This window comes from Pyxicephalus adspersus, chromosome 4 (assembly GCF_032062135.1).
Source record: "Pyxicephalus adspersus chromosome 4, UCB_Pads_2.0, whole genome shotgun sequence".
Lineage (NCBI taxonomy): Eukaryota > Metazoa > Chordata > Amphibia > Anura > Pyxicephalidae > Pyxicephalus > Pyxicephalus adspersus.
Window position 1 is genome coordinate 66,105,161 of NC_092861.1, and position 17,107 is coordinate 66,122,267.

A 17,107-nucleotide genomic window follows, 5' to 3' on the forward strand; every position below is an offset into this window, starting at 1 on the left:
ATTCTCCAAATCAAGGTTTCATTCAAGCCTTGTATGAATGTAATCAGTAATGCCAGTCAAAGTTTTAACATTGAACATTAATAATTACTTCGCTTAACCCCAATTTTCCCCTTTTACTTTGCCATAATATAGATGTGGTCTCAGAATTTGTGAAGTTTTCAAATCACAAACTTTTGGATCAAAAGTTTGCAGGTTTTCCATCACAAATAAGGAATAATGCAGCCTTTGCCCTATCAGCTGACTCACAAGAGCCAATAATCTGATTGGACTGTAAAAGCCCACCCTACATCAGAAGCGTAAGCCCACTGCAGCCAAATTGTTAGTGTATGTTGGTGCTGTTAGGGAGAAATACTGTTTTAGTTTTACTTAATTCACTTGTTGTGGCAGTGCGTACATGCTTTTATGGCAGTCCCATGCCTTCTGTTTGACTATAGCTTGTTTATCAGCCCTACACAGATAGAGTGTGAAATATTAAAAATTTTTTACTGCTTTCTGTGTTCAACTGTGAAGATCTGTACCAATACAGGATGTCTGTCCATATTAGGGTAAATTTGGCAAAACATGACTGTCCTTGGTAGTTTGATATTCATCACTTTGTATATTAGTGAAATTTGGGGAAGCTTCTTCCCATGTACATATATGCTCCTGGGGTGTAAAGTTAAGAGAAATCTCCACAATAAGACATAAACAGTGGGTGTTTACTTAAGCAATTTAGACTGTTCACTTACCATAGTGATTTATCACTGTGCAAAAAATAATTCACTTAGCTTATGTGGTGAAAATAATTAATTTAAGTAATAATAAGTAAATTTGCAAAATATTCATTCACATGCAAAATAAATAAAAAAACAGGATGTTCTGGCATTTGATGGGATAAATTAAGTCAGCCTAGTACCTTATTTACTAGGTTACGTGAACTATCCCTAATAAAAGGATATTGCATTCTTTTTATTTCAGTTCTCTATCTAAACAGCAGATAATATTTAGAATTAAATCATTCCAGGTATATATATGTATTACCATCCCTTACTTTAAATCAAAAAACATTTGGCTTTAGATAGGCATTAATCATGTAAAAGTTATGCTATTTACTTAATTTGTCACTATTGATTGGCTCATTATTATTATCATTACCATAACAACCCTGCAAGATTCATATTCTCTTCCTTGACCATTCCTCCTTTTAATGTGGATCTAATTCCTACAGTTATTAAGCTTGGTCAATGGCTCTTGAATAGGTTAACATGAGCTACTAATTTGTATTCATTCTTTGACAATATCACAAAGTCTTCACTATTAACAGCTTTTTAGAACTAATTTTCCAATATCAATATCTGTTTAATGAACAAGTCAATATAGAAAATTGGTGTTAAAAAGGAACATAGTTGGTTTCTTTCATTATCTTGACTTATGTAGCATTAGTAAAAATAAAGACCAATATTTTTCGTGCAACCTAAAATTACTTTTTATGGCATGAAGCCGAATAAAAATCCAAAGTAAATATCAATCATGTTGAATCATTTCATTCAACTAAAATAATCTATTTGTCCAACTCTAAGAAAACTTCCACCAATCCTACAAAATCTAATTTCGTAAATGTGGCAGGAGACTTTAACAAAGAAGATATAATATAATTGATGTATTTTGTGCAATTTCCTGAACGCCGTTTTGCAAAAGAGTCCTTGTAAAAAGACCATTTGTTAAGACAATAACAGAAGTTTTTGTTAGTGTTATTACAGAATATATCACTGTTTTAATCTATTAATTCTTCCTTGCAGCTCCACATAAAAATGAATAATTTTATAGCATATGAAATCTTGTAGCGGTTTATCTTGTTTTATGAATACCCTGTGGTTGATGGTTGCTGTTGTATTTTAGGAAGGGATTTGAGTTACCAGTTAAAAATAAAAAAGAATTGGGCCATTAAAATGTTTTGTAGTATAAACTAAATAAAGTAATGTTGACACTTCTTTTTTTTTTAATATTTGCGCAAAACCAATACAGATTGCAAATGCTATAATGACAAATTCAACAGTGTAGATGATAGCTAACAGTAAATATCTGTAGTGACCCATTGAATGGGCTAAATTTACTTCTATGTATATGGAGTAAGAAAGGACAAATTAATAGATTATTGTATTTTGTGATGTGAATGTGAACAAGCTTTTATAGTATTGCTCACTCAGTAACTATCACTTAGGGCATTGTTGCAGAAATGATTAAAACACCTTGCTTAATCTAGCTACTGATGCATTATAATGACTAGGGACTTGCAACAAGCTTTTATGCAATTGAACAGCTCTAGATTGAGATACACTTGTATGTATATATTAATGTAGATGGTGGTGTCAGAAGAGCACACTGTATCTGCAATTAGAAGAGCACCTCAATAATGTTCGACATGTGAACAATTATAATTCTTTTTCAAGACTGGAGATGATTTTGTATATATATATATATATATATATATATAAGGTAGAGCTGCAGTCAGGGTATTTGATTGATAGACTGAAGATTTCAATTAGATACAGTTAGAAAAAGGGACAAAATAGGATTGATATAACATAGAGTCTGCTGTCTATCCTTTGTCTACAGCTGTGACATTTTCATATTTCATAAATTGGGAGTGGCTGAGACAGTTAACAGACTCTGTGCAGAACTGAGACTTAAAAATTAAAAATTCTCTTAAAACTTACAGGAAAATAATAAATGTTTTGTTTTTTTTGTGTGTCTTAAATATTAATGTACTATGAAAGAATAATAAATTACTCATAATGTACTCTAATTTATTCAGAAGTCATAACATCTTTCTAATTAATAGAAAGCAGTTTTGTTTTTCTCTATTAGCAAGAAGAGTACATCCTTTTGTTTTCTGTCTTGTTCCCACTCATGTGCTGTAGGGATAAAATGCCCCCGCAGAGTGCAATTATGATATAGCAGGATGTCTCTGAATTCCATGATCTTAAAAATGCACTTGGCCTGAGGCCTTGTCTGTCTACATGATCCAAGAGCTAAACATTGTCGTACAATGTCTGGATAACAGATAGCAAGGTATACTATCTATACCAATACTATAAAAAAAACACACATTAGACAATATATATATTTATAAGGTGAGGCAACCAAACTTTTACCAGCAGCTAACAATCCAGCAAGAAAAACATATTCCAAACTTATTTCAAACAGGTGATATTTTAGTACAACTTTAAAACTAACACAGAGAACATACACAGAAAGAAATATGCAGTCTGCCATTGCCTACCACCTTTTGAAAATGCTGTGACCAGGCTGCCATACGATAAAATTATTATATATTATACATGGCATACTACCATGTGTTGTTTGTTACTGCTACACACAGATGTGAAGCTGACATTATGGTATATCTTTCCCTTCTACATTGAACAGGAATATACTGTACATGTTGTATATTATGTTTTTATTGTTATTTATTGATAAAAGGTATCCAATTCTTATGGTGAATATATTAAAATCCAATAACAACTGCCAGCTGGTCTTACATTGTACATTGTACAGCTCTGATTGCATTTTGATTGTTCACTCTTCTTTGGATCTACTAACAATGATGTAGTACAAAAGTCCATCTGATTGGATACAAATGAAATATTTGTTTAGGTAAGGTGTTTAGTAAATAGTTTTAGTAGAGCTAAAGGAGATGTTATCCAAATATTGTAAGATGTGTGGTAGGTTTTAAATAAAGCCTTTTAAGCAGCATACACACGTGCAACTATCGTCGTTGGAAAGGATCTTTCACGATCCTTTCCAACGACTAAGGACTGCACGATGCATGGCACTAAGTCTGATTGTTGGAAGCTGTTAGGACCCCTAACAACGTGATACACATTTAAGGACATTTTTTTTTCTGAAGTTCTGTGCCATTCTAAACTAGATTCCCAACTCACTCATTGTTTCACAATTAAATTTATTGAGAGGTTGTCTATAATCAACAATCTACAAGCTGATCTGAATGTACTGTATGATTGGGTAACCAAGTGGCCAAGGACATTGAGAAATGTACAGAGATTAGCTGCATCTATTCTACCTTGAGAAGAGACGAGGGGATATGATAATTATTATAGAAACAATTATTATCTTTCCTTCCAGTGACAATTTTTACACATCTGTTTCAGGCTTTAGGCATTTTTCGATCAGACACTGTTTATGTACCATTGTTTTAATAAATAAAAACTAACAATAAAGGGTCATTACATGTAAATTATGCTTCTTTCATTACCTATTTTTGGTAATATGTTTTAAAATCTATTCAAAGCCAACCCTTATTTTTTCAGGAGACCATTGTCACCGTAAGCAGCAAAAGAGAAAAAATTGCTTGCGTATTCCTAGCCAAAGCCATGTCAAAGTTAGTTCACAGGGATAGTTGGGAACAATGCAGTTACTACTTCTTAGCCACAGGTAGTCTGGTACTACTACTCTATAGAGAATAAATAGGAGCAGTTGACAACTGCCCTTCAACTATCCAATAAAAGCACCAAAATATTTAGTCATTTTGGTTGTGGCTGTTGATTGGGCAGATGTCAGCCACAAAGAAATGTCTGGAGACCATTAGTGTGTAATTGGCCATAGATTAGATGAAAAACATTACTAATCTCTGATGTGCTAAACAATATTTATATATGTAGTTCAGCTACCTTTGCACCTATTTACTCATTCTCTTCTTTTCTTACATAACCCCGACATTTTTACATAGACATTTGAAAGTTGCAATGTGTGGGTACTTTATAAACAAGTTTAGCAATGTGCACAATACAGTAACCCAGATGAACCAGAATATTCAGTACACTTAAATCACATTGGTCAATATGGGTCACATGATGCATTATAAACTTCAACTTTGTCCTATTAAATGCCATTGTGATTGATTTTGGTATCCCTTTCACAATATGTAACTGTCATTCTTGTGTGTTCTTGTTCTTTAAGACCATAGTAATGTTTAATAGTTAATAAATGTCATACATTTCTTTTATTCACTTCAGTCATAATATAATTGATTTTCATATATGATGAAAAACATTACCTTACTTCACAGTTCTTTATTTCTAATGATATATCCTTGATGTGTTGCAGTAAATGGAGTCTGGGAAGAATGGTCACCTTGGAGTTTATGCTCCTTTACGTGCGGAAAAGGCCAAAGAACAAGGACAAGAACCTGCACTCCTCCACAGTACGGGGGAAGACTGTGTGGTGGACCAGAAATTCAGCATAAGCCTTGCAATATTGCTCTTTGCCCTGGTGAGATGGCTGGACATATATTTTATTGTTCAAGAGTGTGGAATGAGTGTATTTGGTCAGGTGATGGATGGATATACAGTATCTGTCTCAGAGATAAGTCAGGAATACTTTATCTTGACCTGCACTTGTTACAAAGAATAATAGGGTCAGCATCATATTAGCTTCAACAGATACAGTACAATGAGTGCAGCCGAATATCTGTTTAGGTTTTGCTTGTATTTACAGTAAGTTTGATCATCTGTGTTATGTTTTTTGTATTTGACATTAGCAATCTTTCTTTAAATGTACTAGGATTATTATGAGTATTAATAATTTTAAAAAGCTTTATGATGTTTCTCGAAATTTACATCATTTACAACTTTACTAATGTCTTTCCAAAATGTTACATCAATTTGTCATAGTTGTAATATGTGTAAAGCTGGGGCCACACACAAAAAATATCACCTGCTACTAATACAAACAAATAGGGTTGATTGACTAAAAGAGTTTAGACTTTTTATTTAGTAAAATAAATTTTGACCATGCAAGGAACTAAACACATAGTCCAATTATTCAGATAAAGCTTTGAAGACTTCAACCATTCATTCATATGCAACCAAAAATCGTGGTATTTACACATTTCCTTGCACATGTATGGGTATTGTTTACAAGAGGAATGTTCCTCATCGCATTCACTAAGATGAGTAAAAATTCCCTTGCAATATGATAGTTAACTTTGTCAAGTGAACAGCAAGAGATTAAAGTCATGTTGTAGCCTAGCCTCAGTCAAGCCAAATTACTGTGACGACTTAACAAGAAATATGTTGTTTACCCCCAAAACTCTCCCAGCATATGATGTACATAAATGAAAATTTAGTTAGTTAAGTTAGTTAGGTTTTTCCATACACATTTATACATACATATAGTTTTTTCTTATATCTGCTTTGTTTCTTTTACCAGGGCAGTCTTTTTCCTTCAACTCAGTGACAATGATCTTCCCTCCCCATGCTCTATAATATGCCTAACAGCAATTATATAGTCCAAAAGCAGATCTAAAGCTCGACTGTTAGCCGTAATGACATTATTAGTATTAATAGCTGGGCAGGCAGAGATAAAGCTTTAATCGAGAAAACCTTTTACAGAAATGATGGAGAAATACACATACTAAAACTTTTACCAGGTGCTAGATTTGTAAGCATCTTTGAGTTGTATAATAAAAGACAAATCATTATCCTGGGATCATCTACAGCAAAATGTAAATCTCGTCATTAGGCATATCATACCCAAATGTATTACTTAAAAGTAAGGAAGCTACTTCCCTGACTTTATAACACTATGGTTACATAGCATTCTTTATTGAATGTTCTTTAATTTCAGCGACAGTTATGGTCCAAAAAAAGGTAGAACACAATCTTCTTGAATCTATGGTGCGTTTCACATGGAAATATTATATCTTTTTATAGGTTCTTTTGGTTCTTTCTCTCCAGTATTAGCATTGCTGCTTATCTCCTATATAGCCAGTATTTACCAATTGTTTATCTGCTCTGTTTTACCCAAATATGGTCCATTTAAATTGAAGAAGACAATGCAATACGCATAGCCAAGGGGAATACCTTGACATTTTCAACCTTTATATTGGCACCTGAAGTATCAACCCAATGTTAGCATTTTATCAATTACTTTTTGTGTGACTCTAATATTAAGTTTTATTAAGATGACAAAAATTGTGACTTTTTTTGCAAATCCACATACTGGCTCACTGATAAAAGGAATTGGACCCAAGGGTTACCCTTTTAGTGTCCCACTGGTAATGTTATCCCATGTTTATTATACCCCCTTGCAATCACCATTTGACATCTGTCCTTTCAAGTGGTCCTGTCACAATGTTGAAAAACTTCAAAGAGAGCCAATGTGTGAGAAGAAATCCTTCTACATGCCTTTCCAGTGCGTGTTATGAAATTTTTGCTCTGTGGTCCAAGTACAGCTGCTATCTGAATTGTACTTTACAGCATAGAAACGCATATTGGATTGTGATTTCTGGGTCCCAGCATTTTATGTTTTTTAAACATTGATATGACATCAGCTAAAATAGGATAAATGAATAACTGATTTTTGTTTTGTTCGTACATGAGGGTGAAAAGCATCTGGGGACATCAGTTTTGTATGAAGTAGTTGCACCTTTGTTAGGCAAGTAATGGTGATTGTGGAAAGTTAACTCCCCACCAAACTATCTACTAAAACTGTTGATCCTGCTGAATAAAGGCAATCTTTTCAGCTGATTGCCACCTTTATGAATCAAGCGAACAGATTGCTCACCAGAAAATAGCATTATTTGTGTTTAGAACGTGTAACAAACTTTTATCTCTATCTGTATCCCTGTTGATAATTTTTTCCTCACCTGTCTGCTGAAACCATTATGAGCAGCAAAGGAAATGATAAAAAAAAATCTGTCCAATGAAGAACAGGTAGTAGTGAAAACCTAACAAAGCTCTCATCTTCCCTTTTCTCTATCCAATACTGGAACAAAATGGATTGACATTTTATTCAGTTGAGTCAGTTTAATTTTATAGTAAAATTATAGTGAAAATAGTTTAAAGTATACAATGTGCATGGGCTAAACTAAAAAAGTTCCAAATGCCCTAAACACTGTAATGCGTAAACTAATCGGGAAGTATATGAATAAATGTTTATCAACGGAATCCCTGCAAGCAGTGGTATATGGAATACTGTATACATACTTACACATTTGTGCAGTATGAAATACATAGGCTTAATTGGGTATTTTCTGCATAACACAAACTATAGTATTTTTGCCCTTCAGCAGTTTTTCACAGTCACCTTTAGTAATATCAGTGCTCATATCATGCAGTTCCGTAATTGCATGAAACACTCATGCCAGATATCTAGCAGATGGCAAATAGCCCCCAAAACAGCGGAGAAAATCACATTTCCCTTTCAGATACAGCAGTGCTAAGATGGTTTATATTTGGAACATACAATGTACATTACTAAGCAAACCACGTTTATCAGGGAGTGCCACAATGACACTCTACCAGATGTGTGTATGTCTGAGCGACTTATGGGTGCATAGATAATACTGTCAGAATAAGATTAGGTTTTTCAGGTTGCTACATGAATGCATTATTATGACAGCATATGTGCTATTGGTTTAGTAAATGACACCCACTGAGCTCTGTAAATGATCATCTCATTAAAACACAGCAATCGGAAATTAAATTATTGCATCCTACAGGTCTTGTAGGCTGCATTATTCACCTAGACACTCCTTGTTTTACAGTCAATGCTTACTCACATTTCGCACAAAGCTATATTTGTGGAAGAGCAACCTTGTCACCTGATGCTGCTCGTTTCCCGTTAGACTACCTTCCAACTGATCCCTGCCCATACCATTGGATGTTCACTGGAGTTAAAGAACTACGCATTTAATTTTTGGGAATTTTTGTTTCTTACAAATAATGTCATCTTGTCAGAGCCTGCACTGACTTATAGGACTGACACCTATTTTCCATTAAGGTTTCGCCTATGGTTAGAGCTGGATACAATTTACAGACAGTAATCTTTACATCACCCATTTTTTTTCAACTTCTTGACAAACTGGATCTAGTAAGAAGAAACTATAGTAGCAATCCAAATTCTATTGCTTTCTTCGTTCCTAGGTCCCCCCAGTAGGAACAAGCAGCCAAAAGCCTAAGGGTGAGGTAATCGCCTTAGGTCTCGTGTTACTGAGAGACCCGCACTTGTGTGCCCAGAGCTATGTTTCCTCTTTTACTTTAGTAACTTAATAAGTTCACAGTTCTATTATTGCTGGTTTAATATTGCCAGTAATATTCCTCAAAATAAATTGCAGTGTCTGAATTTGCCATGTATCACAAGGTATTTAGTTATTTAAGCTCCAGACGCAGTAAGCTGTCAACAATCAAAATTCAAGAGCTAGTTATTTGTCATTTTCATAGTTGGCCCGTGCTGTGTGATTATTGTCAATGTAGAAGCACAGCCTCCCCTCCTTTTTAGCAAGCTTTCTATACTTTGTATGTAAGACTTCAAGAGCTTTGCATGTGGCACCCAACTCGTTCACATCACTAGCCAATTATTGTTGCTTAGAAAAGCAAATATATATATAAAAACTCTAAATCATTGTTGTGCATACATTTTCATCTGAGATACAGTGTAATACAGACTTTACCAATGTAAAAAAATGTAAGGTATTCTAAAAGTACCAGTCCAATCTCAAAGAACTACATTGTATAGGTGGAAAGGTTGGTGGAAAGAATGCTCCTTACATTTGTGGTCAATGGAAATCTCCAAAGGAACCCTAGGGGTCCACAAAATCCTGGTTGTAAAAGATTGGCCTAAATAGTTTTTGAATTCTTGCAGACTATAACTACTAATCATAACATGGTGTTGGGGAGCTGAGCTGGTCTTGTTGCTTGAAAACATAGACATTCCTTTCTCAGAATAATAATTATTATTATTTCATCAGTGAATCATGAAGCACCTTTTTGCTTTAAACAATTCTCTTTATTCTTTTAAAGAAATAAATTCACTACTAGATAGTTAGTAAAACACGCCTGCCTATGGTTTGGTATGCGTAATTTATGTTTTATCGGAGAACCTTACCATAGCAAACTTATGAAAACTGGAATTAGATTATACTAGTACTTACTAATACTAATACTTACTACTATATACTTATTAGTACTACTTTATGTTTTAGCTTTGATTAACGGAGGTGCATCCTGTAGATTTGTAAACAGTTTAAAATTTGGTATGTTTTTTTTTTAATTTAGTTTTAGTTTACTTTGTTTTAGTTTTTTGTTTAATTTTTTTTTGTTTTTTTAGATATTGCACAAAAATCAGAGGTTCAGGGCTTTTTTTCAGGATTTCAACATTTGTGCAATTTTGATGCTTACAATAAACAAATCTGCTTTGACAAACTGTTTTAAAAACTTTTCACGTTATTTGTTGTGCCAGCATCAAAGTTTAGACAAGGCAGCGTGAGTCCTTGTATAGCTTGACCTTTTGTGCATAGCGTTTCCATTAGTTTATTGGCTTTTGTGAGCTGGCATTGTGCATAGAAATACATTACTAAAAGAATGTGTTATGACTCTTTGACATTCAAAGGAATGTAACAGATATATAAGTAGATAGATTCCTTAGTTTACACTGAGTATGTCTACTGATGAAATAGAATGGAACACAGAATAAAAAAATATACATATATATGTCCTTTTAAGGCTACACACTAATAAAGACAGCGTGTTATAAGAGCCAAACAGTGACAAAGATAGAGATCTGGGACACTGTATAACCCTGAATGATGGTATAAGAGCTGCACATTGCAATAGGAGTGCTGCAAGCTCACACACTATATGAGGCAATGAAATGAGTGCTATAATGTAAATGAGAGAGTGCTTTAAAAGCTGCATATAACTAGAAGACATACAAAGTGTATAAGCTAGTGAAATGACCGGTATAAAAGCAGCACATTTACCTACATAAGTGTTAAAAGAGGTGCACTTAGCCAACAAGAGTGCTATTATAGCTGTGTATATATAGCGTATTATGCAAACAGGTCTTTTAAAGGTAAATGTTAACTTTATTCTGAAAGGTGCATGTTGGTATGAAGAGGTGTGCAGATTTCCACCAACAATGCCATGAGATCCGAAGGCATCAAAGACAGTTCTAGGTGCTAAGAACCTCAGAATATCAAATGCAGAACTGTGACACTTGCAGTATATTTTGACCTACACTCCATTATATAAAGTCATCTTTGGTTGGCAAATTTTACTCTGATGTATGGTCTGTGGTTTCCTTATTCTAAAAACTGGCCATCAATAACAAACAGTCTTATCCAATAATTGGCCGATTACTTCCATCTGAGCGAAGCTGCCCCTTAGGACTAATTTCAGACCTGCATGAATGTTGGGGAACCACTGTGCATGCAATTTAGGGTAGTTGGGGTAGTTCATTGTGCAGATGTGGTAGAGTGCAGCCTCAGTTGCTGCATGTAACAAACCCTTGAGCAGCCAGCCACTTCTATTGACTTGAATGCCACCGCTTCCAACTGTAGCTCACAGCAAATGGAAACAAGTTGAATGCGGTTGCACTTGCTTCCTTTTACCCATCAACTTCCTGAAGAGTAAGACACAGAGCTGTAAGGCAAGAAATGTATTTTGCATTGGTGCATGTCTTTTATAGTGCCCAATTAATACTTTTTGGCAGAAGTTATCCCTATTAGAATATATTGAAAATAACTTTTATTTTATTGCATGTATTTCTAAATTCAGATTTGCCATACTTGAAGCAGGATTCACAGAACCCTTGGTAAATCAAGCTCAGGCTCTCTAGACTTAGACTGTGCTTTCTTTTCTTAACAGCAGCCGCAACATTCGGGTATAGGAAGGTGCAGGGCACTGAGAGTATCAGGGTGGTAGGGAGGCAGAGATATTTTTGAGTACAGTGAGCAAAGACATAAATGTGTCTTTTTGTGGACCAATAATTGCACACAGAATATATTATATACATACATATACCTATACAGACAGTGGGAAAAATGGGGAGGAGGGAGATGACAATCTATTTGCATGATTTAAAATGATTTTTTTTGCACTCGAAACATAAACACAGCACATAAATAAAAGCCCTACTTATATTATTCATCTTTGCTCACTTTCATGCTGTTTAGAAAACAAAAGGGCCAAATGACTGGCACAAAGCCACCATAACACATGGGTATAATGATAATCTGCCTACAGAAATTGTCTGTAGGTATTGAGGCCAGCTGGCAAGGACATATATCACTCGGCCCTACAGAGGATGGATTAGGACTGCAACATGTGGTAATAAGCTAGAATTTTATTTTAGGCTAAAGCGTAGCAGATGTACTCACTTCATATCCAACATAAGTAATGAAAAAATACATTATTTGCTTTTACCATAAAAACTTTTGCACCTGCTCTAAGACTATAGTGAAATGACATGCAGTACTGCTAACATTTATGAGAGAGAAAACACATTTGGAGTATTTTTCCGGTTTAAGCAGTGACAGTACAGAAGCAGTGCCCTTTGTGTTTTACAGCAATATACCAGTTACAAAGCTCTGTTATAATCTTTTCTTGCAGGCAATTATCTAGGTTTAAAATAAGCAATCGGCCAGCACAAGCCTTTTTTATGACCCTACATCCTTAAAAAAGAACAAATAAAAAATAGTTTATCCTTTATATACTTTTTCACTGATGACACCATCTTGAAAATAAAGAAAAAAAGATTTTATTGTCCACGGGAAAGCAAACAAGATAAAAAAGCAATTTTCTAGCTAATTTTCTTAAAGTACTGTTGTTATCTTTAGACATATTAACTAGATCGCTAACTGCACAGGGAGTTATGCTGTAACAATAAATGAAAATTCTTACAGATCTGGATTCAGCGGAACCATACACTATGCTTACATTAATAAACTTGCAGAGATTTGTGTGTACTTGATATTCAGAGGTATGGCTGGTAACAAGGTTATATAGGTAGGGTGATTCTGATTGTTTGGTAAACAGTTGTTAAGGTAACTTCAGAATCCCATTTACAAAACATGCAGTAAACATTAATTACACACAAATATTTTTAAATACAGTGTATTCAACAAATAACTATTTGAGTGGGTTGATCATCTGATGGCATTTGACTGTAATCTAATCCCTGACCAACCATAGCAAAATGGATAGCAGACAATAGCTCATCAAAATCAGCCAGGGCAAGATTTAGCACAAAGTGATCTGGGCCCCCACCTATTCCAGGGCCCAAATAACGTAATTAAAGAGGTGCAGAGAGCTGAAATGCTGTGCATTTTTTGCCCCCATTGATATTTGGCCAGGTTCCCCAACCTAGCAATCTTTAGCTTAAGCATGGCTTGCATGATTCCAATTATTTATTAAGCTTAAATTCTCAGGGTTGTTATTAAATGCATATCTTAAGTTAATACACTACTGCCGGCTAGCACTATGGTCTTCCCAAGTGGATACTGTGCCGTGAGCACATACGATTTTTATTCCAAGGCTATTACTCATCCTATTGGAGCTTTATGTCTAATAATTTACATAAGTGAGTATAATCCTACAGCTTGGGGTGCCTTACACAGGAGAACATATTTAATGTAAAGTGTACCAAGTATGTAAATAAAGAGCTGCAAATGACCAAATTGTGGTAATAAATGCTGCAGCCTAAATCACTATTTTACAATTTAAACACCAGTGGCCAAAAAAAAAATAAACCTGAACTTCAAATAAAAAGCTACAAATTCACGGTTTATCCGCAAATAAATACAATATAATAAATCACCTGTCATGATTTGTATTACGTAAAAGCTTTTCATCTTGTTTTTTTCAGTTTATGTTTAGATTAAACAAATACCAGTGTACAGTTTGCAATTTTGGATGCGTACAACATCTGTTTTAAGAGTCTATGTCCTGACAATAATGCTATCTATGTAAAATATTTCTTTATTGATGGATCAGCTGCTAGAAATATTGATTTCTTTGTCTGCTTGTTTTTTTTTCAGTGGATGGTCTATGGCAGGAGTGGAGTTCTTGGAGCCAGTGTTCAGTGACATGTTCCAATGGTACGCAGACAAGACAACGAGAATGCACACCAGCATCCCATGGTGGCTCAGACTGCAAAGGACCTTATAGTGAAACAAGAGAATGTCACAATCAGGAGTGCACAGGTAAATATCTGGACACCAATCAATTAACCATACAACTTTGAAGAATGCTATAAATAAAATATATTATCTCATGTAGGTTTTATAGATGAAAAGAGAATAAAATTGAAGAAATACATCACTTTTATAGTTTGTAATACTGCAAGTTATTGTGTTTTTATGGCTACATTGGTATCATTAATTTTAATAGGTGAAGCATTTTGATACAACTGCAACAGTGTAATATAAGGAGAACACCCAATGAAATCTGTGATAAATCTGTATCAACAAATAGTTTCATTTGACACAAAGCAAGATAATATTTTTATTATTATTTTATTAAATGAAGCCTCTTCTATGAGTTTACAGTGTTGAGCTATTATCATTTGGAAACTGAATAGCTTCATTTACATGAACAGGCCTACTTTATGGTGTTGTCACTTTTTTTCTGTACATAATTATTAAGGATATAACCTCATTTTGAGGGTCATCATATTGGTAATACATTATATTCTTGCCCACATTTTTTCACACAGGATACATTAAATTGGCACAGGCAATAAAAAATTCTTGTACATTTGTGAGTGATATTACCATTATATTTGACCTTTGTGTGACCTATCAGACAATAAATAATTACAACGTGTATTTTCCTTTCTTAGATTTACTAGGCCTATTAAAAGTCAGCAAGGTTGGACTCTAGGGATTTGTTGTTGCTAATAATTAGTAAGATCCCCTCAACTGGTGTTCCCCTATGGCCATCAATAGTTGCTGGTGTTGTTCAAATTAGCCCATGAATTTGTTAGTACTGTGCTCCTTTGTCAAAGGTCACAGAGCATACTCTTGATAATAATAAAGTTTGTAGAAAGGTGAACATAGATATGCATTGTTACATAACTTAGAATTTAAGAGTTTAAATGACATAAGTCATACAATGTTTTGAGCATCAGCAAGTTATATGAAATGTACAAACACAAATAATCTAATGTGAAATGTAATTTCCCTAAAACTTCTTCTGTGTTTAGGTCTGGCTTACATTTAAGTTCACTGCTTGTAAACCATAAAAAATAAGTAGTATTATTTCTGTAGAACTTATAGGGACAGATTCAAGAAACTGCTTTGATCTGAAAGACTGTGAGACAACTAACCAAGAAAGGTAGCACTACATCTGTGCATCCTTACTGAAATTTGGACCTGTTACCATTTTCTTTACAACTTTCTCAGTGAAGAGATGGAGTACATGCATATAGTAAAGAGAATTATTGGTAGATACTTAGAAATATTTTCCAATACCATAAACAGCAGGCATTTTAGCCTTACTTATAGTATATACTTGAAACCTTTAAACCTAGGGTACAAAAACAGCCATTACTGTGAATACTTAAAACAGAAATGCCAATAAAAAACAAAATGTGAATTAAACCATTTATGGTGTGTCACATGGACTCATCTTTGTTCCCTCTTTTACATGTTACAGTATATTGCACTTTGTTGCTTGTGGTTGGTCAAGTGATCCTAAATGTTCTTTTTGTGCATTATTTTTGGCCACCAGTAAGTAGTGATGTGTCCTCATGTAAAGTGTCACAAACAGCTTGTCTTTGAAAGTTCTGATTTGTCAACCCAGAGATAAATGCACTTCCAGGATATGCCACTATGTGTCACCCACATATAAACTGGTATTCTTTTTTCTATTGGCATAATAAAGGCAAAATTTTCTTGGTTTATACTTGAGTATGTATGTAAATATATTTCTCAACAGCCAAAGAGAGTATAAATTAATTTTCTGTGAATCATGACCATGCATTACCTTGTAAGCATAGCAGTGACACTATGCTGCACATAGCCTTCACTTAGTAAGTAGCTGTAAAACTGACACATAACTATAAGAGGGACACAATAGGTCTATCCAGTACAAGCTGCTAATGAAGGGGGTAAATATATGGCCAGGCGGTCTGCTTAATGAGAGGAAGAGACTGAGCAGTTTTACATAGCAGGATGCTCCCATACAAAAGCAAAGTGCGGGAGTTAGTCATACTGCCTGACTTGTTATAACCAACAAATAAACATTTCCTTCTTGGTTTTATAACATACTTGTAATTTAGACTCAGAGCAACTAAATAATTAATCTTCCTTTGTAGTTAGTTGTTTCAAATTTTGTTTAAATGTTTACTTTTCTTTTTTAATTATAGTTTCCCCATGAAACCAAAGGGATTTGTTGGACAATTTAAATTATCCTCCCTAGCAGTTAATTTCTTTCCGGACTTTTATGTCTAAAAGCAGTACATTGTTTTTCATGAAAATGTATAATACAGTATAATAAAGTTTGAAACACAAAAGCATGTAAAAATAATAAATCTATATATTTAAAAAAAAAAATTATATTCTTTTTTTTAAATTACATATTATACTTATACTAATATATATACTGTAAAATAAATGTTCTTGAAAACAGTGTACCGCTTTAACACATATAAATCCAATGTATTGCATTCAATACAGTTATTTTGTATTGAATGCAATGCAAATGGATTTTGAATTTTCCGCGGTTATCGCTTTTAGCAACTTTTTTTTACCCCGAGTCACACTCGGGGTTACCGCTAGGGAGGTTAAAAAAGAATTGTATACTTCAGTAGAGGGATAGGACAATATGATTGCCTGGGCATGGTCAATATTTTGTTTAAATGTAGTTCTTTTCAGAAAACTATTAGGAAAATGTGTGTAAATTCTGCAAAACACAGGATTCTTTGTTGTATTTGTAATTTCTGTATTACCTTTTTCCGTGCAGCTAATGGTCAGTGGAATCAGTGGGGACCATGGAGTGGTTGTTCAAGATCATGCGATGGGGGCTGGGAGAAAAGAATTCGAACGTGCCAGGGAGTATCTATAACTGGTCAGCAATGTGAAGGCTCTGGTGAAGATATTAGAAGATGTAATGAACAGAGATGCCCTGGTGAGTATACCATAGACTTTGTGAACTTTGCAGTGCTTTCAATTGAATTTAAAGTAATCTTATATATCTCTATGATGGAAATATATAATATAATGGGATAAAGAGAAAAAATAAGGCAATGTACGCGGTACCATTTTAGTTGATATTTTAGTTTTTGGTCGGTCCTTCAAAGCTTTATTACTGATTGATTTCCAGGG

General features: G+C 34.2%; 1 protein-coding gene across 5 annotated transcripts in view; it reads left to right on the top strand.

The window, feature by feature from the left end:
• Positions 1–17,107, top strand: part of ADGRB3 (adhesion G protein-coupled receptor B3) — a 510,634-nt gene that overhangs the window by 226,333 nt on the left and 267,194 nt on the right. For all 5 annotated transcript variants that reach the window (XM_072408480.1, XM_072408481.1, XM_072408479.1 and 2 more), the window contains 3 exons: positions 5,107–5,271; positions 13,820–13,984; positions 16,746–16,910. In XM_072408480.1, coding sequence (XP_072264581.1) covers positions 5,107–5,271; positions 13,820–13,984; positions 16,746–16,910 — 495 coding nt within the window. The remainder of the gene's footprint in view (positions 1–5,106; positions 5,272–13,819; positions 13,985–16,745; positions 16,911–17,107) is intronic.